We start from the raw sequence: 26,275 nt of genomic DNA on the forward strand, positions 1-26,275 counted from the left end.
CTCACACTTGATTTTTTTTTCCAGGAATATCTAGACACTACTTTTAACTATTGTTTGGGCATGCTTTGTATTCCTGCTATCTTAATGTAAAGCTAAACAGCAATATACACACACAGTGAAGGGAGGAAGACATGAAATTTGAGGCCCAAGGCTTTGAGAACACGTGTAAGGCAAAGAATGGAAGAGGGCACATGGAAGAACTGCAAGGGGATTTGGGGTTTTCCAGATACAAAGATAAAGCAACTTTGAGAAGATAACTTGGAAGCTGGGAAACTTGTAGCACTTCAGTGGGTGAAGGTATTCATAAACTGACTAATCTAAAGAGCTCTCTTCAGTTTGGAGTCACTCATATAAGGACTTGTGTTCTTCATCCCATGCTACTATAGCTTGGAGTTAATGAGTCACAGAGGTCTTTAGTCTTATTCCCTATAAATCTTAACAGTAACCCCACTGTTGGCTTCATTCCAGCATAGCAGAAACTGTGTTTGATACTTTGTGCTTCACTTAATACCCTTGGGGAAGAAGTAACAGTTCAGTTCTGCAGCACTTAGGGTTATTTGTCCAGTGTGCTCTCCAGTAACCTTTTGAAAATGTGATCAAGATTTTGGAATCGTTCTTGCTTTTTAATCTTGCTGTCTGAAAAAGATAGGTTAGCATCTGCTAGCAGTCATATAGGAGAACCCTCACTGTGGATTGCTGGGTAATAAAATACTACAGGAATATGAATGATAACTTGGCACTCTGTGTTTTTATTGTAAGCTTTTCTACCTTTTTTGAATTAATACATTCTTATTAATGTTGGTTGAAAAGGTGGAAGATTCTTTGGACCTAGACCTATGTTACTAGCCCACGTTGTCTCAAGTAAAAGTGCTTTTTCAGACTTAAAAGTAGCAACAAAAGGAAGATGGAAATTTGTCTTGGAAAGAAAGACTTTTCTCTTCTGGCTTTATTAAAAATTGAATTCCACATGTCAAGTTCTAAGCTGCTTCTTAAGAAGAAAGCAAAAAAGTACAGAAATCCTGCCACAAGAGGGCCTTTCTTACTGACTCTGACAAAATGCTGCTGGGAAAGGATGTGAGCAATCCTGGAACTTTAAGTGAGGATTAGTTGTGGTCTGAGTGAATGTCTTAGGCTCTGAATGTGTTGACTTACTTCTTGTCTCCCCTGTTAGTCATATGTTATAACCATCGTCTGTATGCAGTAGGAGTTCAGTATTGGTATGAAAGCTTTGCTGTGTAATTAGCTGGACAGGCGTCACAAATATCACCAAAATACAGAGAACTTACATGGTTGTGTTTTGCTTTTGTTTGCAGTTGCCTTGTGGAAGGAGATGCTAAAGAAGAAATTTTACAGCCTCCAGAGCCTCAGCCAGTACCACCAATCTTAACACCATCTCCCCCCTCAGCTTACCCAACAGTAACTACTGTGTGGCAGGACAACGATAGATACCATCCAAAGCCAGTTTTGCACATGGTTTCCTCAGAGACAGACCTCAATGAGAATTACAATAAGTCCACAGAACATTCAGGGAAGAGTGAGCCGAGCGAACGGTCAGAGAAGAGGCTGGAGCGCAACTTAAGTTTTGAAATCAAGAAGGTTCCTCTTCAGGAGGGACCGCGAAGCTTTGATGGGAACTCCTTGTTGAACAGGGGACATGCAGTTAAAATGAAGCCTGTGTCATCCTCTGTAACTGATAAAAGCTTTAAGCCACAGGAACAGCTTTCTGGGGATTCACTTGTAGATGCTTGTCAAAACTCATGTGTGGAATGCAGTGTGCCGCAGTCTCACACAGCCTTAATACCTTCACCAGAAAGCCAGCAAAGTCAGCAGGTTTCTGATCCTCCACCAAGACCAGACCGTCTGCCTCTGGCAGAGAAGGGACACACCACGTGGGCACTGCATGGGCATGACAATGCACTGCGTTCGCCAGGGGCTGTGGACGTGTCTTCAGACTTCCTATGTCCTGGTGTGAAAACTCTCTCTCTGGTATCAAACATCCCAGCTGAACATCCTCCCACTGACAGCGTTGCTCTTACTGCTGTTTCTGTGCGAGCACCCCTCTGTTTTACTAATCCTCTCCACTCGGATGACTCTGACACAGAGGAGATGAACTTTGATGGAGCCATCAGCAGAAGCGTGTCTAATGTTTCAACCGCAAGTGCCACTGTTTCTGCTGCCACTAACACTGAAAACAGTGCTGCCAGGAAAGTGTTGCCAATGTCTATTGCTAGGCAAGATTTAGCAGCTGTAACGTATTCCAAAGATGACAAAGGTAGGTTTCACTGTGGTTGAGAAGTGCTGCTCTTTAATCTGGTTTCATTTATAGGGCTGGACAGTAAATTTCTTGACAAAGCCATTTTCTAAATGTAAATTGAGAGTACATTGTGGCAGCTTCAGGAAGGGCACAACTCTTTTCTTCCCAGCTTTCACTTTGCACCTAAGCTCTGTCTGTTCAAAGGTACTAAGCTTGATAAGCTGCTTCACAAACTTATTGCAAGGTACGAATGCATTTTTAATTGTAGGCTCTGTCTTACTGACTGGTGTGTTCTTTCCTCAACGTCCAGTCCCATGGAAGTGTCTGTAGCTATGGAGGCTTTGGATAGTGGAAGTATTTGAACCAGACTTGTGCAAGTATGCATCATATTCATGTTCACTGATTGATATGCAGGTCCTAAAGCTGCAGCTGTAACTTCTGTGACTGTATAGGCCTTCAAAGTTGCATTTTAATAGCATTGTAAATATTTTGTCCTGCTTTCCTCTGTACATGACTGGAGGAGATAAAGTGATGTTGCTGTTCAGCTCAAAATCCTGGTGCTGCTTTGGTAAAAAGTACTCAGCTGCTTTTAATCTTTTACTGCTTTTTGGCTTTTTTTTTTTTTTTTTGAGCAAGGAAGATTTGCAAGGCTGCTTCTGCAGAAACTTACATCATTTATTGAGGGCTGTAGGGTCCTAGAATGTGCAGATGCAGATTTCAGTCAGGCTGGCACACTGAGAGGAACAAAGGAGGCTTCGATAACTGCCTGTCTGAAGTTCAACACGATGCCTAGTAAGGTTCTCTCTTTCGGAGAACATGAGCTGCTCTCTTTAGATGAGACTTTTGTGCTAGGAGTGCCTTAAAGCCATGGCCTAGCTGCAGGGGTCTGTAAGTGCTATGAAACTTTGAGTGAAATAAAGCTTAGTGTATAATACAAGGTGCAGAACCAGCTGAATTGTAATAAATACTTACTTTGTCAGCTAGGTTTTCACCAAAAGTCACATATTCAGAACCAGGAACTGTTTTGCAGCTTTCAAAACAGTCTATTTCTATAGACTTTGTGAGATGCTGTATATACACAATGCAATACTTGCATATGCATGTATGATGTTAAGTGCAACACTTCAAACATGCTCTGTATAGCAGGCAATGCCCTTTATGCTATAGTCACTTTGATGTTTATAGCATGCATACTACAGAGCTTTCCAAACATTGCTTCTAGCCAAGATTTTTCCTTCTTTCCCAGGGCAATCTTTGTTTATCCCTGCTTGAAAATCATTACCTCTTTACACATCTCGTTGTGTAGATGCTGTAAGAATATGCAAATAAAATGTGATATGCCATAAATCTGATAAAGAATGGGAGAAATGTCACTAAAGAATTGTTTCATGTAACTGTATATCAGAAACATCCTGAAGTAACAGTACAGCCTTTGTGCTGCTGGTATGTTGCTGACTTCACATGAATGGCTTAAAATTGTTATATGAATTTTCCATCATTTATCTGTTGTTATCTAGAGTGTATCTGTTCACTCCTGTGTGATAGTGAATGCTTCCCACTTTGTACTCAGGCTGCAGGTCTTGGACTTGAAAGTGTAGGATTTAGATTGCTTTCCAGTGATGATCCTAATCCATGTTTTACACTTGCCCTGTCACTGTCATGCTTGTCCAGGACTCTTCAGAAAGAAAGAAAAAGTTGGGGATGTGGGTACAGTCAGCACTGAAGCTTGCTGTGAAATTAGCGGTACTCTAGCTGCTTAAGCTTAACTATCGGTGTGCATGACCTTACCACATGATTAGACGCTCTTTTTAATTCAAATCAAGTGAAAAGGAGTTGTACCCTGAGATTTAAAAAAAAATAAATAAAAAAGGAAGAAGCAACAACAACCACCAAAAAATCACAGGAAACCCAAACCCTTACTTTCAAGTAGTGCATGCTCCTGAGTGACTTTATTTGCTGCTTTTAGAGACTGTTTCAATTCATGTAGGTTTTCTTGGGCTGTATGGTAAACTTGAGATGGAGCAGGTCTCAAAGAAGTCACTCTGAGCACAACCACTTGTAAAACACAATGGAGTTCATGTCCCAGCTGCTGGATGTTGGCAGGACAAGCTTCATGGTTTCCATAGGTGAAGTGAAACATGTCTTATCTTTTGATGAACACTAGGTAGAATACAGTTGTTCTCTTATGGCAGCAGCCACTTGAAATGTTTTTAAACCTTTAATTTCTACTTCAATTTCCTTAGCAAGCCAGAATGGGGCTTTTGCTTCCAGGAGAGCTTGCATGCTCCAGCCAGATGAGAGGGAATAGGCTGGGGATGGGATGCGTTGCTGGTACCACAATAACCATCTCTAGCTCTTGTGTACCCTCACTTGCACTAGACTGTTTAGTTTTTGTTGGTGTGACTGGGCCCTGAGGTGGACTTGGGAAGCAAAACTTTAGGCTTTAGAGAAGTAGGTAATACAGAACTTCTCTAGAACTGATTTCACAGGAGGCAGTCAGGAAAACCCACATTGCTTCATGTCCTTGCACTGAGCAATCTTCCTGTGCTTTGCTGACTTTTTGAGGAGGTATGGTTAGAACCATTTCAGAAAAATCACCGCTCACCAGCAGTACCTTACTGGCTTCAGCACAGCTCATACAGATTTCCAACGGGCTTCTTACCATGGTTTGGGAACTTGACCAAGAATTTCACTAGTGCTTAGTTGGTAGGCCAGCTGCGTATAGTTACTGGTATCTGCAGCATTCAAGAAGCCAGTGTGTTGTACATGAGCTATAATGACTTGCAGTGGCTGCAAGTACATGTGTCAAGAACTGCAATGAAGTTAGAATAACTACTGTGGCTATAGATACCTACATGTTCAATAAGCAAATGGTCCTGCTCCAGTGCAGACTGCTAGTTCTGCTAATATGCTGTTTCTGAAAGCATGAAGAAAAAGTATTCATTGGAGTGGCTGAGGAAGGTTTGTGTTTGGGGGGGGTTTCCCTCCAAATGATTTCTTTCTCTTGTAACACAAACTGCCAATACCCCTTAATGTGATGATAGTTTTGGTAACAGCAAGTTGCTCCCAAGGCATTTGAATGGTAAATTGAAAACATTTTAGAAAATTCAGAGTAAATTTTCTCATTGCTTTAAATTGAATACCAAGTTTAGAGTGATCTCATATATTAAAATATCAAATTCTAAGACCCTAGGAGGAAAGTGTGTTCTTTAACTCATCTCAATGTCATATTTGATCTAGATGCTGATAGTAGTGAAGATTCTTCTCCCCCGCTCCCAGAAAGGACACCAGAATCATTTGTATTAGCAAGTGAACACAGTGAGTCCTTAATGCTTTGTGATAACTGAGGCTAAAATGTGAAATGCAGTTGAATATGGTGTTCAAATGCCCTTGCTTTCTGGTTAGTGTTAAATTCTTGAAGCAATTTGTAAAATGGAATGAGATCTAGCACTTGTGGTGGCTTGTTTTGAGCTTAGCTTTCACCAGCCCTTGAATACAGGCAAATATTTTCTTCTTTTTTGACCAAGCATGCTGCTAGATGATACTTAATTATATTGGAGACTTCAGGGTTGATTTTAGTGGAGCTGGTTTTCAGTCTGAAGGGTATGGAAGTGAGATACAGTGGGGAAATGCAGTATAGTATAGGAGATTCCCCAGCTGTTTGAGTTTCCTACTGCTCCCAGGTGCAGAATGGGAAACGACATGAACTTCTGAGTCTCCTTTCTTGGGCAAAGGAATGATAATGGCTTCATAATGCAGAGAACAAGCACAGTTTATCTGCGTTTAACATGGTTTATTCTTTGCTTGTATCAGGGGTAACTGAAAGAGAAAATTGACACAAATTATGTGCTTATATCTTCGTGTTTCATTCATCAAACAACTAATGGAAGAATACAACAAATATTAATTGACATTATAAATTAGGTTGACATTTGGTTCCAAAAAGAACTCATGTGATACAGTTATTTACTGAGGCCTTATGTAATGGCACTTTGAAACTTTCCCAAAGGTTTTTGCCTGAGTAGTTGGTATAGATGTGTTCAGAGTAAAACCATCAGACTTCTGGAAGTATTTCCCTTGAGCGCCACCAGCACAGGTTGTTCAGAGTCCAAGTGAGCCTGACTTTATGGACTTGCTGCTTTTCTGTGAGAACACAAGGAACAGCTTTTTTTCTTATTAAGAATCCTTTTCAGGGTCTGGATTCATTCCAAACACTCTGGCTTTGTGCTTTTATTTTATGCTGTCAGTAATGGATAGGTATGACTGTCCTGACTTGGGTGTTTAGTTATGCCTTCTTGAGATCTGCTTTGTTGCACAGCTGGTGTAACAAAGCATTGAACAGTATTGAAAAAGAAGCTAATTCATTATTGGTGAACAATTAATTCCTCAGGTGAAGGAAAAGAATGCCCACAGTTCAGATACTGCAGTCTCGTGTTCTGAATGATGTGGGGTTTTCCCTTATCTTGAACACTCTTCACATTGAGAGAGGTCACACTTTTACAAACATTTGATTTAAAACCAAAGTCGCTGTATAGCATATTTCTAATACCATGCTCTAACACTTCATCATGCATGGAACTCAAGTATGCTGAGTTGAATTTAATGTCTCCTAGGCATGCCCTTGCTGAAGCCAGCTGTGATTGCACAGTCAGAGTGGAGCACACTGCATGATCAGCATCGCCTTGAACAACCACTCTCCAGAGTAAGTATGGGAGACAAGTCTGAACAAATCAGGCATTGGTGATTTCTCTGGGAGCTGCAACAAAGCAGAATGTAGGCTTGTTAAAAGGTACAGCTACTGATGAGTAAGTGATGGAAGGAGAGGAAATGGCCTGAAATTGTGCCAGTGGAAGTTTTGGTTGGAGATGAGGAAAAAAATTGGTAAATGAAGGAGCAGTCAGACAATTAAACAGGCTGCTCAGAGAGGTGGTGGAGTCACCATCCCTGGAAGCATTCAAAACATGTGTAGACATGGAACTTTGGAACATGGCTTAATGGCCATGGTAGCATTAGATCAATGGCTGGACTTGATCTTAGGGGACTCTTTCAACCAAAACGGTTCTCTGATCACAGGCTAATTGAAGCTGGAGGAGAATTGCAGTCCCTAGTCTAATCTGCTGCATGAAGCAGGGACTCTGACCAGGCTTCTCACAGTTTTAAGCAGCTGTGTCTTTAAAAGCTCCAGAGATGGAAATTTCATTTCCTCTGTGGGCAGCCTGTCTCCTCCTATCCCTATTCATTCTAGACAACACCTTTTCTGCCCATCAGACTGCACTTTTCACATACATTGATCAGTTACCCAGCATAAACAGCCAGTGAAACATCAGAAGCATTCAGAGCTTCTTTACATCTAGGCCTGTTTCTGTGCCTCTCTACTTCCATGCCTTTTTTTGTTCATCCCCAACACACATTACAGCCTCCTTAAAATATGCCACCACTTTAAAATGTGACAAGGACAGATGGGAATTTTCAGGGATTGTAAATTTAGTATGAGGACTAACCTACCAAATGTTGGGATAATTTGTAATGTGACCAATTTTTAATTAAATACTGAGCAAGGTTCTGATAGTAAATTAACTACTGCATCATGTTTGGGTCAGATTTATAGCAGGTCAGAAAGGTAGATGTGACTAGCTATTTCCACAGATGTTGTGTAGTTTTGGATGATGTTTTCATTTTTCATAACCTTCAATGTCTGGTGATCTTTTACAATTACAGAAGCATTTTATGAAATTATTTTACATGTTTCTCATTAACAGAGTTTGAAAACAACTTCACCTGTGCTACCTGGTAAGTGATGGAAAAGATTTTTTTTTTTTTTTCAAAATAAATTTTTTCCTCACAAGAAAAATTGCCCTAGACTTGGTTTTTGCTCTGAAGATATCCAAGTACATTGCTAAAACTGAATTCTAAAAAGATCTCCTAATGCTAAAACATTTCTGAAAAGCCCTCCTGTTAGGAAAGCTGCTGAGATCTTCTGAAGAAACAAGTTAGAAAATGAATGTTAAACCTTGGATATGCTAAAATAACGATGCTTAAGAATACTAAATTTAAATGCATATTGTAATATTAATCAGCACTGGTCAGGACACACCTTGAGTACTGTGTCCAGTTCTGGGCCCCTCAATTCAAGAGAGATGTTGAGGTGCTGGAACATGTCCAGAGAAGGGCAACAAAGCTGGTGAGGGGCCTGGAGCACAAATCCTATGAGGAGAGGCTGAGGGAGCTGGGCCTGTTTAGCCTGGAGAAGAGGAGGCTCAGGGGTGATCTTATTACTGTCTACAACTACATGAAGGGGCATTGTAGCCAGGTGGGGGGTGGCCTCTTCTGCCAGGCAACCAGCAATAGAACAAGGGGACACAGTCTCAAGTTGTGCCAGGGTAGGTATAGGCTGGATATTAGGAAGAAGTTCTTCCCAGAGAGAGTGATTGGCATAGGAATGGGCTGCCCAGGGAGGTGGTGGAGTCACCGTCCCTGGGGGTGTTCAAGAAAAGACTGGATGAGGCACTTAGTGCCCTGGTCTAGTTGACTGGATAGGGCTAGGTGATAGGTTGGACTGGATGATCTTGGAGGTCTCTTCCAACCTGGTTGATTCTATGATTCTATTGCAATAGAAATTCTAGAAGTTGGTGAATCAGTTTCTTTAATTTTGTAAGGATGTGACTAAAGCTGAAGCAAGTCCAGCAGTGGGGTGTATGTTGCCTATTTACCCCCATCTTTAATTTTTGATCTTCTGGAAAGGCTTCAGCACTAAGTGTAGTCTATCAGTTGATGTTTAGCTTCACAAGAACCTGCTTCAGCTGTAAGCCTGTCTGACCTGTGTCTTCTGCATGTGCTTGAATGGGCTTGCACAGTCCACTTGGAGCCACATGTTAAACACCTGGCAGGTTTTTCACAATAAATTGGTTTGCAGAAATACCACAGGTTTGCTAACACTGTGATTATACAAGAACATTATCATTACCTCTCATGTCTTCTTAAGCACCTTCAGTTTAGAAAGAGCACGGACAGATATCGATACATTCAACAGTGCTATGTCAGAGCTTGGCTATTCATGCAAACTTTAAAAAATAACTCCTAAGTGTTGAACAGGAATGTGTTGCTGTCATTGAACACCTGCTTCCTAAGCAATTCAGAAGTGCTTGCTAAGAAATTAGGAATCTTTTTCTTTGTAAATAACGTTTGAGGCAAGTGTTCTGAGTGCAGAAGCAATGTTCAGAGTGCTAACTGTAAGGGGTTTGTTTTCCAGATCGTCCTGAAAGAAGCAGCAAGACACCCACTGACATTTTACCTCAGATTTCTTTTTCTGGTTCCACTGATACAAGAGGTCAAGTTTCTGAATTTCCTGAAGAAGTAACAGATATTGGTAATTGCACTCCGTTCAAAACATCATCACTGGATAACTTTAAGAGAGGATTCATTAGCAGTACTGGTTTGTATAGGTGCTAGTTGTCTTCCTCCAGCTCGCTGAGGTCCAGAACCCAGCCAAATAAGCCTCTCTTATCTTTTCATCATTGCTGGAATAATTTCTTCCTTGATGCCCAATCCAGTCATTCCTAGTTTTTAAGAGTGCAAGAAATGTGCAGTTAGTCACAAGGCATGGAATTTCTCTGGAGCACTGAAAGCTTTCAGAAAAAATACCTGAGAAAACTACTGTTTTGGTACACAGAGAAGGGAACAAAAATCAATAAATGCTAACAAAGACTGTAACACCTCATGTACTGAAAAGCACTTGCAAGTGAGGATTAGATTAGTGAACTGCAGCTATATACAAATTGTTCGTGTTTGTATTTCCTGTGGCCTTTAGAGCTACTACTGCACAACTATTTTCTAGCCCTGAGAGCAAACCTCTTCCCTAAGAGCTGGAACGTGTCTGATTGTGACCCTTCCAACTGCTGCCTGACTTTGTGAGGCTGCTGTCTCTCAACAGAATTATTACATATACTTCTGTCCAGTTGGATACTTTTCTGTCCAGTTCTGTGCCCCTCAGTGCAAGAAGAACCTCAGGGAACTTGAAAGAGTCCCAGCATAGAGCCACAAAGATGCTGAAGGCACTAGAACATTTCTCTTGTGAGGAAAGGCTGAGGGAGATGGGTCTCTTCAGCTTGGAAAAGAGGAGGCGGCTGGAGGGTGATCTCACAGTATCATCACGGTTGGAAGAGACCTCACAGATCATCAAGTCCAACCCTTTACCACAGAGCTCAAGGCTAGACCATGGCAACAAGTGCCACGTCCAACCTTGCCTTGAACAGCCCCAGGGACGACGACTCCACCACCTCCCCGGGCAGCCCATTCCAGTGTCCAATGACTCTCTCAGTGAAGAACTTTCTCCTCACCTCGAGCCTAAATCTCCCCTGGCATAGCCTGAGGCTGTGTCCTCTTGTTCTGGCGCTGGCCACCTGAGAGAAGAGAGCGACCTCCTCCTGGCCACAACCACCCCTCAGGTAGTTGTAGACAGCAATAAGGTCACCCCTGAGCCTCCTCTTCTCCAGGCTAAACAATCCCAGCTCCCTCAGCCTCTCCTCGTAGGGCTTGTGCTCGAGGCCTCTCACCAGCCTCGTCGCCCTTCTCTGGACACGCTCAAGCATCTCAATGTCCCTTCTAAACTGGGGGGCCCAGAACTGAACACAACATCTCATTCATGTTCATAAAGATGTGAAGGGCAGTGTCAGGAAGACAGACCCAGGCTCTGCTCAGTGATATCCAATGATAAGATAAGGGTCAATGGATGCAAGTTGAAGCAGAGGAGTTTCCATATGAGCATGAGGGAAAACTTCACTGTGAGGGTGACAGAGCCCTGGAACAGACTGTGCAGAGAGGTTGTGAGGTCTCCTTCTCTGGAGATTTTTCCAAACCCACCTGTGTGTCCTGCTCTAAGTGTATCTGCTCTGCCCTTCCAACCCCTAACGCTCTGTGAATTTTTTTTTCCCCCTTTCACTTAGGTTTTGGTAACCGCTGTGGAAAGCCCAGAGGACCAAGAGAGCCCCCTTCAGAATGGACATGATGCTGAAAACCAATGGACATACTATCAATAAATTATACTGGAAAACTCAAGTGCCACTGAAAACCATAGAGAACTAGTGCTGACCCTTTCTGGGGAGTGACTAACACAGCGCAGTGCAGATCTAACTACCAATGGTACACTCCTGCAGTACATCCCACGCAAAACCTTACACGTTGTTCACCACAGTGGATTCCAGTATTACAACTTTAACTTTGTGCTGGGGCCATCTACCTGCCTTATTACACTTAGGAGAAAGTATTACATATGATTTATTTTGTAACTTCAAGTATTAATGCCTTAATGTCTTTAACCCTGTTACACGCTGCTTGTAGCCACACGTTAATAGATACTACTTGGGACAGGCTGTGTTTATGGACTACTTTTTGCTAACGTTTGAGTACCACGTAATGCATTCTTTTGTATATGTACAGGGCAAGTAAGTATATAATTTGATAAAGTTGCAATCATAAAATATTAACAGAAGATGTAAGAAATCTCTGCATGATCTAAATTTTTTGTGTACCTTATTTGTAAATTATTTGCCCTGAAGTTTTAGAAAATAGTTTCTGGGTTTTTTTTACAAGAATTGCTGGACACACGCAGCCAGAATTGCAGGTTAGCAGAGATAAAGATTGTAATACATTTTGTAAATTGTAAGCAAAAGGTTATTTTTATATTATATACTGTTTAACTGTCAGACCTAATTCCTTCTGCTTTTCATCTAGTCATGGAGATTCAGTAAGTGCCTTGGAACAGTATTGAATTCTCTTAGCCTGTGTATGTTAGAACTCAGTGTTTGGAGTTCATCTGGAATTAGATCATCAATATTTGTACGTTTCTAGTATATTTGACCTGCCAGTAAAAGAGAATCCATTCTGCATAATCAACACTCCTTAGTTTTCATTTTAATGTTTCATCAGGTGCAGCCTAGAAAAATCCATCTCCCTCAGTTTGCTGTACAAAAGTTTGACTATAGAGTGTTTCTAATCTGGGAGAACCAGACTGGTTTCTAATCTGGGAGAGCAGACTGGTGGAAGGACTGTTTAGATACCACTGTCTTCTCTTCCAAATGGCAGACACCATTTCTGTTGGTCAGCCACTGTGTATGTAAGAAAGCAACTTATATGAAGGTTCACATAGAGCCCTTGCAGCTACACTGTATCTTGGCAATATATTATGTCAGGAGTTAATCCTTATAAGGATTCCTTACTTAAACTTTTCTGTAATGCAATCTTTAAATTAAAGAAAGTCAAAATCTCACTATGAGTGTTTTTACTCTGAGAAAAAAAACTTGCATTCAGGAGCAGCTAAAATAGTGAACAATGTCAGTCTGGCTTAGTTTATAGATCTCATACTTGAGCAAAACATTGACCCTCAGCACCTGGTTTTTTAGGAACTACTTTGAAAGTTCATTCTAGCAATAATGCCAGAGAAGTGAAGGAGAATGCTTGGAGGAAAAAAAGAAACTTTAATTGGAACTTCAGCCATTGAAGCATTATTAATTTACTACTTGTACCTGTAGGGCCTTTCTGCTAAAGGAGGGCTGATGCTCAGGCAGCAGTTCTCTTGTAACTTCCAAAAAGTACAAAATTTGCAATTGCTGTCTTTGTGGATTCATTTCCATGCATTGGGTGCATGCAGAATACTGGCTGGGGAGGTCTTCCAAAGACCCCCAACTTCCCATAGATGTAGTTTTGCAGCCACTCATTTGAAAAGAAATGATTCCATGATATAGGCTGTTTGAGTTAACCTGGATCAAGCAGGCTCCTGCTTTGTAACCAGTTCTGATAGCTGGGATGGCTTGCAGTTGGTGAATGAAGTTGGCAGTGCTTTTCCCTGCATTGAAGACAATTAACTTATACTGGACACATCTTAATGTCTTGAGTAAATCATGCAGTAAATTATCACATAAAGAACAAAAGAGATATATTGATTTGGCAGGTGGCTTTCTACTTTTTACTAATTAGAGCATTACTTAAGTAATTTGATTTCTTATTTATCTGTTAAGAGAGCCTGCTGTGTTCCCATGTACTTTTCCTTGGAGTTTAAAACTTGGGAACTGTGCAGAACAATGAAAAATGTCAAATAATTACCTCTGGGTTTTTATATGTTGAAATCTTGGATTTGGTTTCTTTGCATACAGATGCCAAAGAATGAATGCAGATCAGGTGCAAGACATCTGCGTTTGAGGATTAAACTGTTTCAGATTGTAATTGCCACTGTGTCATATAGCACTTGGTATGTGTTAGTGGCTTGTGCTTTCATACATAGTAAGTACACATTCTGTATTTCTAATGGGGTAATATAACCACTGTGGGTGATTTCAAGGTTGACAGGAGTGCAAGAAACATGTGATAGCCCTCTGTGACATGAAAATGCCAGATGTGATCTAACCAAGGCTGTGTTAGACCTTAGTCAAAGAAAACTCTTAGAGGACGAATGCAAACTGAGATGGCTTTGGAAGGATTGAAGGCAACTTGCAAACTTGAGAGGCACCATGAGAGAAATTATAAAGCTGGCCTTAAAACTTGGGAGAGGACCATGACTGCTGGTATGACTGGTCAATCGTAAAAAAGCTGATCTCTTAGAACAGCAGGAAGGGCAAAAAGTAAGGGTGTGGAGGACACTGAAAACAAGTTGTTCGGTTTAGTGTGATGGAAAACAGCAAGAGATAAGATGAGGATAAGTGAAGCACTGAGCAAAACTCTCACGGCTATAAGCAAGACATTTTGTTTGTGAAAGTTAAGTGAGATGGGCAAGAACTCTGGGGAGCTAAGGTCATATATGTTCAGCAGGAAAGACCTGCAAGATTGGACTAACCCAAATTGGAGCAGCTGGAAAGAAAGCCAGGTGGAAGGGAAGAGGCATTGGTGATGACTGGGCTGGTTGCAGCAAACAGTGGTGACAAAAAAGGGTAGAAGAAGGAAAACAAGAGGAAAGGCCTGATTAGGCCAAATGGAGCTTCTGCATCTATGAAAGGAGAAAACAACTTGTGTAAGCCCTTTGTGCAGAAGGAGATGGACCTGGATTATAAGAACACATCTATGTGATATTAGGGGTTGTTAGGAACTACTCAGAGTGCCCATGATGCTAGAAGACCTGGGGAGGACTCTCTTGAAGTATACTAAAGAAGTTAGTAAGACAGGAAAGAAGTCAGAAAAAAACATAAGCCACAGGAAGAAGAATTTTTAGGACAGTGCAAGGAGGAAAAGGATCCTGCATTTTTAATACATCTAAAATGACAAAGCCTTTGGAAACTAGTTTGAGAGAGGAGCCAGATTGGACATATTCCAGGAACGACATTTGAGGAGATGAACAGGAGAAGTGAGCATAGAGGTGAAAATGATACTGAATGTCTGGGGAGGCAGAAAGCTCAAGCATTATATTCACCCACTTGTACACACACATACAGACACTTGAAGCTGTAGAGTGAGGGAAGAGCAAAAGACAACAGCAAGATAGGATAGAAATGAGGACAAGGAGAAAAAGTTGGAGAGACAAAAATTGCATGCAGTTGCTGGAAGAAAGCTGACTCAGAGTTATTTTAGCTTCTACAAGGGAAGCTCTCACTTGTCATTATTGTTTCTCTGTAAGGTCACTTCCATCCTATCTCTTGAAGTTGTGAAGGTTTAAGAAACTTATTAAACTCTTTGCTTGCTTTCTTAGAGGATGAACAACATTCACTCTGTGCTGGATCAAGAACTGGCTGGATGGCAGAGCCCAGAGAGTGGTGGTGAATGGTGCCACATCCAGTTGGCAGCCAGTCACAAGTGGTGTTCCCCAAGGATCAGTGCTGGGCCCAGACCTGTTCAATATCTTTACTGATGATCTGGACGAGGGGATTGAGTCCAGCATCAGTAAGTTCACAGATGACACCAAGCTAGGAGCAGGTGTGGAGCTGTTGGAAGGTAGGAGAGCCCTGCAGAGGGACCTGGACAGGCTGGATGGGTGGGCAGAGGCCAATGGGATGAGATTTAACAAGGCCAAGTGCAGGGTTCTGCACTTTGGCCACAACAACCCCAAGCAGCGCTACAGGCTGGGGACTGAGTGGCTGGAAAGCAGCCAAGAGGAAAGAGACCTGGGGGTACTGGTAGATAGTAGGCTGAAGATGAGCCAGCAGTGTGCCCAGGTGGCCAAGAGAGCCAATGGCATCCTGGCCTGCATCAGGAACAGTGTGGCCAGTAGGACAAGGGAGGTTATTCTTCCCCTGTACTCAGCACTGGTCAGGCCACATCTTGAATACTGTGTCCAGTTCTGGGCCACTCAATTCAAGAGAGATGTTGAGGTGCTGGAATATGTCCAGAGAAGGGCAGTGAAGCTGGTGAAGGGCCTGGAACACAAACCCTGTGAGGAGAGGCTGAGGAAGCTGGGGTTGTTTAGCCTGCAGAAGAGGAGGCTCAGGGGTGACCTCATTGCTGTCTACAACTACCTGAAGGGACATTGTAGCCAGGTGGGGGTTGGCTTCTTCTCCCAGGCAACCAGCAACAAAACAAGGGGACACAGTCTCAAGTTGTGCCAGGGAAAGTATAGGCTGGATGTTAGGAGGAAGTTCTTGCCAGAGAGAGTGATTGGCATTGGAATGGGCTGCCCAGGGAGGTGGTGGAGGCACCGTCCCTGGAAGTGTTCAAGCAAAGCCTGGCTGAGGCACTTAGTGCCATGGTCTAGTTGACTGGCTAGGGCTGGGTGGTAGGTTGGACTGGTTGATCTTGGAGGTCTCTTCCAACCTGGTTGATTCTATGATTTTATCAAGACCTGCAGTGAAAACATCCCATACCTGGGCAGTAGCCTTTTCTTTCTCTCAATGCACCCTCACTCCCAGCTGGTCTGCAAAGCACAACTGGTGTTTCTCTTTCTGTTTTGCCTGAGATGTTACCAATAAGACCTGTGTGTGGAAGCTCTGGCTTTCTCTTTTTCAGAGTTTTTTTCTTGTCTTTGTTGCTAACAACATGCAAACAATGTGCAATTTTGTGTACATATGTGTTGCAACTGTCAGTTGCCTCAGCACATAGAGAACTGCTGAACATTAACCTAGTTGTCTGGGACTGAAATGAAGGGTAATAGGAATCAGAGTGAATAAACATGATATGACAGTGATGTATAGATGCCCAAAGACAAGATTTACTGTTTCAGGGCTTTTTGAGCAACATCAGTGCAAACCACTTTAAAGTTATTTTATGTGCTGAAGCATAACATGAGGTAAATTCCCTGCATTGTAGAGTTCTCTACAGGTACAGGCTGGAAATAAGGGCAGAACTTACCTTAGTCAGGTGTTTAAGCTTCATCAGCATTCCACTAATTCAGTCTGAAAGTCTTAAGAGCTGAATTTGACATCTAATGTTAGCTCAGCACGCTGCTCCTGATGCTACTGCAGCTGTTGGAAATGTGCATGCACTTACACAGCTTTCCAACAGACTGTTTAACAGCCATGTCTCATCTTGCTGCACGTTCTAGGGTTTGGTACTTCTTTTGATTTGCTGCCTTTTCTGAGTATCTTTTTATGCCCAAGCATAACAGCAGTGCTGCTTCCAGGGGTTTTAGTATTGCTGATACTGTAGCTGTGATTTGATGGTGAAAGCTCAAGTGCATGTGGATGATAAGAATGTATATGAGTGTGCTCAGTCCTGCTAACCAGCCAAGTCACTACAGGTTTAGGCACTATGCAGCCCCAGCATTTCAGACCGAGCAAGAGATGGCTAGACTGAAGAAAGACTAGAAGTTAAAATCACCTTGAAAAGGAGAGTTGATGGAGGAACAGGGAGTTAAGAACAATTCTGGCTTCATGTGACTGGGCAAGTGATGCAAGCATACATCATTGCAAGCAACTACCACTTTGAGAGATTTCTCAGTGGTTGACAGAGAAGTAGCATCTGAGCAGTATAAGCAAGTTGCAATTACTGCAGCCTGTCACCAAAGAAGGGTCTTTCCCATGACCTCTCAATGCTCTTTAACTCCAAGTTCAAACAGCTTCCACAGCACGTAGTAAAGCAGGGCCTCAAAAGCAGGGCTAAATGCAAATAACGCATTCAGCCAGGACAGGGTAGCTGTGGCAGGCCTATGCAATACACTAACTGGCCTCCTGGAACCCTCAGTATACCATAAGCCTATTAAGACTGTTAGAAAGTCTGCAGTGTGGTTAGTAACAGTCTTGGTAACAACCAGTAGGAGCAAGGCTCTCTCTGATGTGACTTTCTCTGAGCATTTCAACGTGTCCACTTAAAACATGTTGATTGTGGGGCCATCAGCTAGAGCTAGCAAATACTGTTTTTTTTCTGATGCAATACCATAGTATTCCTAATCATCCTCAAGATCGGTATCAATGCTGAACTTCTTCACCTTTAAGACTGTTCGTGATAAAAGCTTAGTATTTACAGTCTTAAAACAGTTCATAGATCCAATGTTCTTTGCCTGTGTGCTCAAGTCTCACAGACTCAACTTCTGGGGTTCTTTCCTTGAAGAGGCTTAACTGAAAACATCTTCTGTTTTGACATATTAATTTGTTGTTGCTGTAACAGTTGATTTCTTTAACCAGTTGACTCTTGCTTCTGAAAACCCAGCCTGTGTGCATGAAGAACTTACTGTGGAGAAGCCAAGGCAAAAAATAAGTTTGCATTTTGGCTTAAATCCTGCAGACAGGTGAGTAACTTATGCATGTAAACAGCCATAGTGAGCTCAAAGCAGCCATTCATCTGCAGGGTTAAGCACACATGTAAATGTTTGCACATCTGGGGCTCTTGTAGGGAGGGTGGTTAGCTCTGTCTTCAGCAGTGCAGCTGAGCTCCATGGGTTTCAGACACTGAAGTGGAAGTTCTTTCACATCTACAGTTCTCACTTTGATCCACAGAGTTACAGTCCATAATGTGAAAGATCAGAGGCACGTCAGAAATTGGATCTTTGGGGCAGGTAGGGCTGAAATCCCATGGAGAGCTTGACTGTCAAATCAAATGAAGAGTTGAGCTTTGTTCAAAGAAGATTCCATTGTTCAAACATGGAGCATCAAAGACTGCAGAGCTTTCTGCTTACTGACTCTGCTCACTCCAACAGAAGACATCTGGTGTGTGGTTTCATCTTAGCATATATTCCACCTGTTACACCTTAGGCTTAATGTCAGGACAAAAAACCGCAAACCAGGTTCATGCATCTGAGTATTTTAAACTCTCTTGCTACATTTGTTGAGGTTTTCTTAGCTTTCTTGCTGGTTTTACTTTTTTTAAGTGGTATATTAATTGTTCAAGTGAGCCTGGAGAAGCTGGCAGGAAGAAGATACAAATCTTACAAGGAATCAAGCACGCAGTCTGATGGCTGTTGGATGTATCTGCTCTCCTTTTACTTGCTTCATCTCCAAAATAGTTCTCTCATTCACTGCATATACTTAATGGTGAATATTTAACTGCATGCTATCACCTACACCTTTTATCAGCATTGTCCCAGCACACTTCTCTTTTTCATGATTTCACTCTTGCATGCACTGGATACAATTATTCGCTTGTAAGTGAAGGAAGGATGGGTCTGGTATGGTCTAATTCCATATCTCTGGGTGCAGTTGAACCCAGCAGTGAAAGGCTGGCAATTTTCTTACAAAGCAGTATTTTCTGTTTTGTTTCATTAGACACAATTAAAACCAAGTAGCCATCACTGTTAACATTCCCTGTTGACGTGAGTAGTCCTTGCCATCAGGCTTTGCAAAAGCACTCGTACGTTGGTTTCTTCAAAAGGTAATTAAGAAGTGACTCATAACTCAGGTCATGAGAGGTGAGGATTGTTTTGTGAGCACTTCAGCAGTGAAGGAAGTTGCTTAGATAGACAACCTCAAACACGTTCATAAAGTACCATGCTCTTTACTCCTTACCACACACCAAGCATATGTGACAGTCAGGAATAACAAGGAGCAGTGGCTTAGGAGGAGAGAGCTGAATCGTATTAAGTACAAGGAGAGAACAGCTTGCCTCTGGCTAATAAAAGTTTGCAGTGAACTTGTTAAGCAGGTTTCCAGTTTTGTAAGATGCTCAGAAAGGCAAAAGAGGTGTGGTTGGGTAACAGGAATGTAGCACAAGCAAGACATTTCTTTAAAAAAATTGGTTGGGTTTTTGGTTCTTACAAAACATGTAGTTGTTTACCAGCCTTCTTGGTTTTGCCTGATCAGGCCCTGGGGAAGATTACTCCCCACAGTGGGAGAAAAATGGGTGGTGGAACTTAATACAAACAAACTGATCCTTGAAATAACCTCAGGCTGAAAGGTGGAGGAGGTGGAGAAATGAAGAGCAACAAGTTTAGAAGGAATCTGTTGTGTGTAGATTTTAAGACCTCAGAGTGACACCTGAGCAGTGTCAGTGTGTGATAACACTGCTGAGTAATGAATGCACATTTATCTAAATCTCTTGATAGAAGGGAAACAATGTGAGTAATTGTTTTGATAGTGTAAATCAGCCTTTATTATACAACTAGTGGGACAACTAACACTTCTAATTAGTGTTCTTGAGCAGCTCTTCCCACTTCTATGTCCTCAGCAAATCAATGCAAGTGTTGTGAAGCTGGAAAGAACTCTCAAGTGGATTTTTGTTAATCTACCCTTTTGGGAAATAAATTTTCAGACTCTCTGAAATCATTTCTACAGATAAATTAGCTTTTAGAGTTTGGAAACTGCATGGTGCTCAAAGTTGTCCTAAATTTACCTTTCAATGATTCACATTTTCCATTTAGAACAACTGAATGCAGGCTGCTACTCCACAACAGGGAGGGTGGTCTCGGACTCCTTGAGTCATAAGGCAGAGTGTTTCTGTTCTCGTAATTAAAACAAACAACAACAACCAACGAACAACCCCCAAAACAGATCTCTTCAGGACCTCAGGCACTTGCCAGTCTTCTCTGGGTGGCAAAGTCAGAATGGCTACATAAGCCAAAAAAATCTATCTTTTAAATTTTCCAGATGGGTCTAAAAGATCCAGCTTAACCCTGCCTCCAGGAGCAGCTTGGCCTCTAGAGTGGCATCTCTTCTCCAGGGCCTGCCAGCAGCCGCAAGATCACATGGAAAAGTATTTTGAAAGGGACCAGCATTTGTCACTAACCTGAATGCTCTGTGTTTTGGCAGTTTGGGGCTCTTCATAACTCATGAAATGTATAGCTGCTCTGACAGACTACATCATGAACCTGTCTAAATATTGCAACCAACAAAAGAAATCTCTGCTTCACTAGAGACTGAAGCGTACATGACAGTAAGAGACAGAGAGAGGACACCTGGGTATATGACTTCTTGTACACTCCACACTCTTCAGTTGCACAGTTCAGAAGGCTGGCTGCAGTGGATTTTTATCTCCGTATTAAGAAGGTGTTTCAAGCAAGCACTTTTCAATGTCTCATCTTTCAGTGCTTCAGATGCATTTTTTTGTGTGAATGATTTTTCCCATCTGTTTCTCTCCCTTCCTTCCCCCTCCCCATTATCTCCACGCATCAAAAGCAACTAGCACAAGGAAGTTCACTTGGAGCAGCCTCTAGGCCTGAGTCTGTGATGAGATGAGAAATGCTCTCTTCAGGTTTACTGGAATGTGGGGCTCTGCATCACGTACACTCAGCACTCCTGCCTCTGAGCCAGGGCAAGACCATGCAAGTAACTTACAGGACAGCTGCAATTTTACCTGAGCAGACAATGATCCAAGGTCAAAACTGATGTGTTAGATTTATATCCATGTTATCCATTCCATCCTGAATGGATCTCAAAGTCCCAAAGTGTCATCCAGTACGTGCATTTAAACATTTCTGGGCGTCTTATTCACTGTAAATGTGTTCTAATGAGAAGAAGTACAGTATCTTCTGCTTAAACCTAGCCTCTGTGAGATGTGTTGGATTTAACTTGGGTGAAGATAGTTCCTCAGGATATCAAGACTCTGGTAGGTCACTCTGTGGCCTTCAGATTGCAATTACAAAACTTGCCTTATTGCCATCATCTCTCTCAGTACGTGTCCAGGATGGCAGATGTCCTTTCCTGTTCAGCTGGCTCACTCTGAGTTGTCCATATAATCTGTAAATTAATAATCTGTCATCATCCTCTGAAATAAGTACTTGGGTCAAGTAACTTTAACTTTCCTAACATCTGCAGTGGAGAACAATGGACGTTCTAGAAATTCAGAAGAGAAATACAGGAGCTATGGCATTTTGCATGTTAAAGAGAAGTGAGAAGAAGTCGTTAAAAAGACTGAAGAGTTGTTATGACAACAATATATAGGTACTTGAAAAAGAAACATAAGCCAAGAAACAATAATTGCAGGTCCTCTCTGAAATGAAAAATCCCTTTTGTGTTTTTTTGGTGGATGTTACAATGTGTTGGCAGCTGAGCAGTGTAACTGAAAACGTTACTGTTCCTAGTTGTCTGCTCTGCCCCTCTTCCAGATCTCTAACCCACTACCCCTGAGCAGTCAGAAAAAGAGACATCAGCTACTTTGCTCTAAAAGAAGACTTTTTGGCATAAAGCTGCCTTTGTCAGCTGCTTCATCAGAGATGCTGGGCTGCATATTTGCATTGCTTAGGCATGGGTATACTGTTCCTTGTGAAGGATTGAGGGGTGGAAATTCTTACCCCATGCAGCAAGGCTTGTCATGCTGTCAGCAGCTCCCAGTTGTGAAACAAGTTAGTCCCCACTGTCTCAGTGAGTTCAGTTGTTTGGGTGGTAATTGCAGAAGAACAGATGTTACTGGTTGATCTGAAACAAATGGAAGATGAGGCTTTCCTGGGCTTCTCTAAAATCAAACACTTTTACATGATGAAACTCCCTTTGGAAGTACATATAAGAATGTGCATATAAGAATGCTTTCACCTCCATTTCCAAGGTGAACAAATTTTATTTCAATTGTAGGAAAAAAAGATATACTATTAAAGTGACATCTAGGTAATTTTGCTTGCAGAAACCAGCATAAACATGCCCGAGTGTTATCGACTGGTTTTAATTTACTCTTGGCACAGTGAGTTCCATGCATGAATTAGAAGCTCAGCAGATGCCAAGCCAGGGAAGTAAGCGCATGGACAGCAAATTGTTGAAACTATAAAGAGATTAAATAACGTTTCTGAAAATTGCATCTCTATTTGGAGATCCGAGTAAGGTTCTGGAGCATCACTTTGGTAGGCAGCTAAAAGCATAATGCCAAAACTGTAACTCAATCTGTTGCATTTACACACAGCTTTTCATTTTACAGATGTCTAAAATGTGACAAAGTTTCAGTGAGCATATGCACTCACTCCTCTAGCTTCTTTAGGTACTGAAACAAGGCAGGTATTTAAATAATTGTTTTGATTAAACACAGTTATATCAGCATATCATTAATATTTAACTTAAAATGACAACACCTTTGTAATAAACAGGCCAAACTCTGCTAAGCTTGTCTTTAATGCATGTTGGGTGCTGGACTGATATGTCCCTGGCATTTTTAGTATTACAGTTTGGCCTCTTCTGGGTTTTCATGGTTTAGCAAATCTTCACATCTTTTCCCTAAGTGCACATGATAGTGTTTCCATAAGCAGTTTGAAGTCTTCTACTAAAACAGTTAAGCTCCTCTGCTCTCTAGGTGCATGGAGTCTGTATCATGCTGCAGTCATTCCACCAAGAACTGATCCCCACAAAGGCTCTCTGAGCTCATAAAGCTCTGTGCAGTCACTGTAGGGGAGTGAACTTGTGGCAGAAGACACAACTATATTTCTCCATAATAGTTTGGGGACAATGTTTTTGATGTTATTTCTTGATACCACATCATTTGATATACATTTTTTAGTTTACATGTCAGTTTTTACATCCAGTTTTGGGCTATAACTCCCCTTCTCACTTGTTTTATTTTCACAGAATCAGAATTGTTTGGGTTGGAAAAGACCTCTAAGATCATTGAGTCCAACCACAGACCTATGGTTAATGAATATTGTCACTAAACATTGTCCCAAAGTGCCAAGTCTACATATTTTTTAATACCTCCAGGGATAACCTCCACCACCAATGGGCAGCCCATTCCAGTGGGTCACTCCAGCCCATTTCACTTCTTCAGTGAATATTTTTTTCCTAATATCCAACTTAAACCTCCCATGGTGCAAATATGAGGCCATTTTTTCTCTCATTCTATTGCTTCATAGTAGAGAGACCAACACCTGCCTCACTCCAACCTCTTTTCACATTAGCATGTTCACATTAATATATTACATTATGATTCAGTGTATTTTTGTAGATATCCAGCATGTCCAATAAGAAGTTAAAAAATATGAAGATTTAAGTACATGAATGCAAGTGTACATTTAAAGACATTCGGCTATTTGTGTAGCTATCTAGTCTAATCAGCCTATTAAACTTGCTAAGCCTGGCGCGTGGAGAGAAATGATGTTGCACCTCTAGGTGACTCTAGGATTGCACAGAAGTTGTGGTCAATTCTCTTGGCCCAAAAGCACACCCCAGTATTCACTCTAGTTCGAGATCAAAGCTCTCAGGAGACATCATTCTTCTGTTTTTCAAAGTGGGAGTGTGGAAATACAGTTGTGCCTTATCTGAAGTATAAATATATTTCATAAACTTAACATACTGCTGGTTTGGTATCAATACTAACATGTTAGATTAGGTGGGTTGTAAAACCTGCAAGAGAGAGTACCACAAGGTGCCTACAAGTTTTCATTCTGGAGGTGTTACAATGGATTTTTTCTCATCTGCTAATAGAAGTTACACATTTCTGAGGGATCTGAAGATGACCTTAGTACTCATAGGCCTATTCTACTAATACCAGCCTACATCCATATGGGTAAATTTGTACCTGGATTTCCACTTGGGATTGGATGCTAACACATTTGACTGCTCCTTAAACAGGTGCTGTGAAACGTTCTTCCTGTGCTTTGGCACAGAGGCTATTTTCCCTATCATGCCCAGAAATACAGTTTGAGGATATGCTCTCATACTTGTCATAAATAACAGGCATAAACTTGTGTTCCTGCAAAATAAGGTTTTAATAGAGTTGCAGGAGTCAAGCAATGTACAGAGCTGGGTGTGCGGGTAGACTCCGCTCTGCCCTAACACACACCCTTTGTTTTCAGTGTTCTCTTTTTGTAGCCTATTCTATTACATATTCATTACTAATTCTAAGAAAAGGTTGGGTTTTCCTTATCGGTTTTAAGAATGGGAGGGGTTTCTTCCACACATGTCTCTTTTTATCCGGTGGTCCCTCTGGTGGTCTTCAGTGATGAAGTAAGGGGTCTTCCTCAAGTCTCCTTCCCATGAACTCCAAACTAGTAGTGTCCTTTGTATGACTCTTCCTCTGTTTGCTCATGCGCAAAGGCTGTCTCCACCACCTGCCTCTCTCCTCCACCAACCTTTCTAGTTCGTAATTATTTATTGCTGTTATCTTAAGCCAAGTGTATACTTTTGTGATGGTGGTGCAAGGAAGAGTGCAGCTCCATTCAAAATCCCCCCTCTTTGCTGTCTGTGGCCTCTTGCCATGCATTGATCAGATCAAACATATATTTCTCACATACTGAATGCAGTGAAGGAAGGCACCCAGTTTGTCATTCTTCCTATGGTGGGGAGGTTGGAGTAGATGATCTCTAAGGTCCCTTCTAACGTAAGCTATTCTGTGATTCCACTGACGAAAAACCCTCTAAGCAGAGTTGTCTGGACATAGAAAATTCTTCACTGTTGTTCGGGTGAACACTGAACTGAATTGCACCTGGTTTAGAGTTTGTGAAAAATAAACAAAAGAGGAGATACCCTGAGTGCTAGGAGCAAGCTCATTCTGAGACTGACCAGTTGTGGCTCAAATGAAACCAAGTTTGCAACGCAAAGAAATCTCACCTCAAAACCTTGTTTGTCTGCTAATATATCATCTATGAAACGTCACAAAGCCATTTGATTTGTCAGGAGTCTACCGGATAAAATTTGATGTGGTAGCCTCTCTGCTCCTTCCAGTGTGATGAGACTTGCAGATAGGACTGAGGGGAGCAGGAGATGGGTTATGCAAAGACTCCAGGGAACAAGGGCTCACCTGTTTATTTCTGTGACCGCTTCCTGCTTACACTAGCCTCGGGAGAATTTCGGTCTCCACCTGATCAGGCTTCTGTGGCAGCTCTAGATGCCAAAGACAGAGGTGGCGGTGCTCCTATTTATCACAATAAGCTCCACGTTACCGGCTTTGGAGGAAGCACGGGTGCAACGTCTGTTCCCAAGCACAGCGTTCGGGGGGCAGTGATCATACCCGTGAGGCTGACACCCGACTATTTCGGTGGGACAGCATTTCACATAGCAGCAAACCCTCCGCAGCGCTGGCTTTTTCCTCCCACCGGGCCCACAAGAGCTTCCAGCCTTTAACTGACTCCCTCTGACGATTCGAGAATGCGGAGAATTCGGTTCGGCGAGAAGCGTCGCTGCGACGTCAGCGCTGCTCACCAAGCGCCGAACTGCCAAACCCTCGCAGCTCCGGGACACGAGGCTTAGCAACCCAGAGCTGTGGCTGCCTCTGCCTGAGAGAGTGGCACCACCACTCCACGGGCTAATACCAACGTAAGCCCCTGGGAATGGTGCTATTCTAAGCTTTTCTTGTTTCTAAACCACAACCTTTCTCAGCAAACAGCCCGCGGGGCTGCAGGGACCCCCACAACCGTCCTCGCAGCAAGCAGCGCTAGGGGCAGCGGGTGAGCCCCAAACCTGAGCAATTAGAGGAAACCAGCTCCCAAGCACCTCCAGCACCCGCCGTAGCGAGCCACAGTCTGACGGTCCGGAACCCGGAGAAGTTGTTCCAGCGGCTGCGACCCCTCAGGCCCGAGTCTTCTTCCCTGGCTGCCGCAGGCGGCTCCACCCGCCAACCGCTCGGCGCTCCCCGCCACACCCGCTGGGGCCGTGGGCTGGGCCTGGCCCCGCGCCACTCCAGTCCCCGAACAGCGGCGCCCGCCCTGACAGCACAGTCCCAGCCCCTCGCCCCCGCTCTCCAACTGCGCACTCAGCCCAGCCCGCAGTCCTCCAATCCCTTAAGAGCCCGCCCCCCTCCTCGTTCTGCGATTGGTAGAGTTCTCTGTCT

At 42.6% G+C, this 26,275-nt stretch overlaps 1 protein-coding gene and 1 long non-coding RNA gene across 6 annotated transcripts in view; one reads left to right on the plus strand and one right to left on the minus strand.

The window, feature by feature from the left end:
• PTPN12 (protein tyrosine phosphatase non-receptor type 12) overlaps positions 1–12,518 on the plus strand; it is a 70,023-nt gene extending 57,505 nt beyond the window's left edge. For 2 of the 4 annotated variants that reach the window (XM_064142555.1, XM_064142553.1), the window contains exons 13-18: positions 1,314–2,272; positions 5,495–5,572; positions 6,868–6,956; positions 8,014–8,044; positions 9,504–9,686; positions 11,197–12,518. In XM_064142555.1, coding sequence (XP_063998625.1) covers positions 1,314–2,272; positions 5,495–5,572; positions 6,868–6,956; positions 8,014–8,044; positions 9,504–9,686; positions 11,197–11,258 — 1,402 coding nt within the window. In that variant the 3' untranslated portion in view covers positions 11,259–12,518. The remainder of the gene's footprint in view (positions 1–1,313; positions 2,273–5,494; positions 5,573–6,867; positions 6,957–8,013; positions 8,045–9,503; positions 9,687–11,196) is intronic. The other 2 variants (XM_064142551.1, XM_064142552.1) reach the window with 2 other exon arrangements.
• Positions 6,926–26,207, minus strand: LOC135174896 (uncharacterized). 2 transcript variants are annotated; one of them, XR_010302129.1, is made up of 5 exons: positions 25,247–26,204; positions 21,825–21,948; positions 21,183–21,270; positions 9,546–9,810; positions 6,926–7,010 (listed from the first exon to the last, which is right to left on the minus strand). It is a non-coding gene; the product is annotated as an uncharacterized LOC135174896 (long non-coding RNA). The 2 variants fall into 2 exon arrangements; XR_010302130.1 differs by lacking the exon at positions 21,825–21,948 and having other exon boundaries at positions 25,247–26,207.
• Between the last annotated feature and the right edge of the window lie 68 nt (positions 26,208–26,275).

Source organism: Pogoniulus pusillus, chromosome 4, assembly GCF_015220805.1.
Source record: "Pogoniulus pusillus isolate bPogPus1 chromosome 4, bPogPus1.pri, whole genome shotgun sequence".
Classification (NCBI taxonomy): domain Eukaryota; kingdom Metazoa; phylum Chordata; class Aves; order Piciformes; family Lybiidae; genus Pogoniulus; species Pogoniulus pusillus.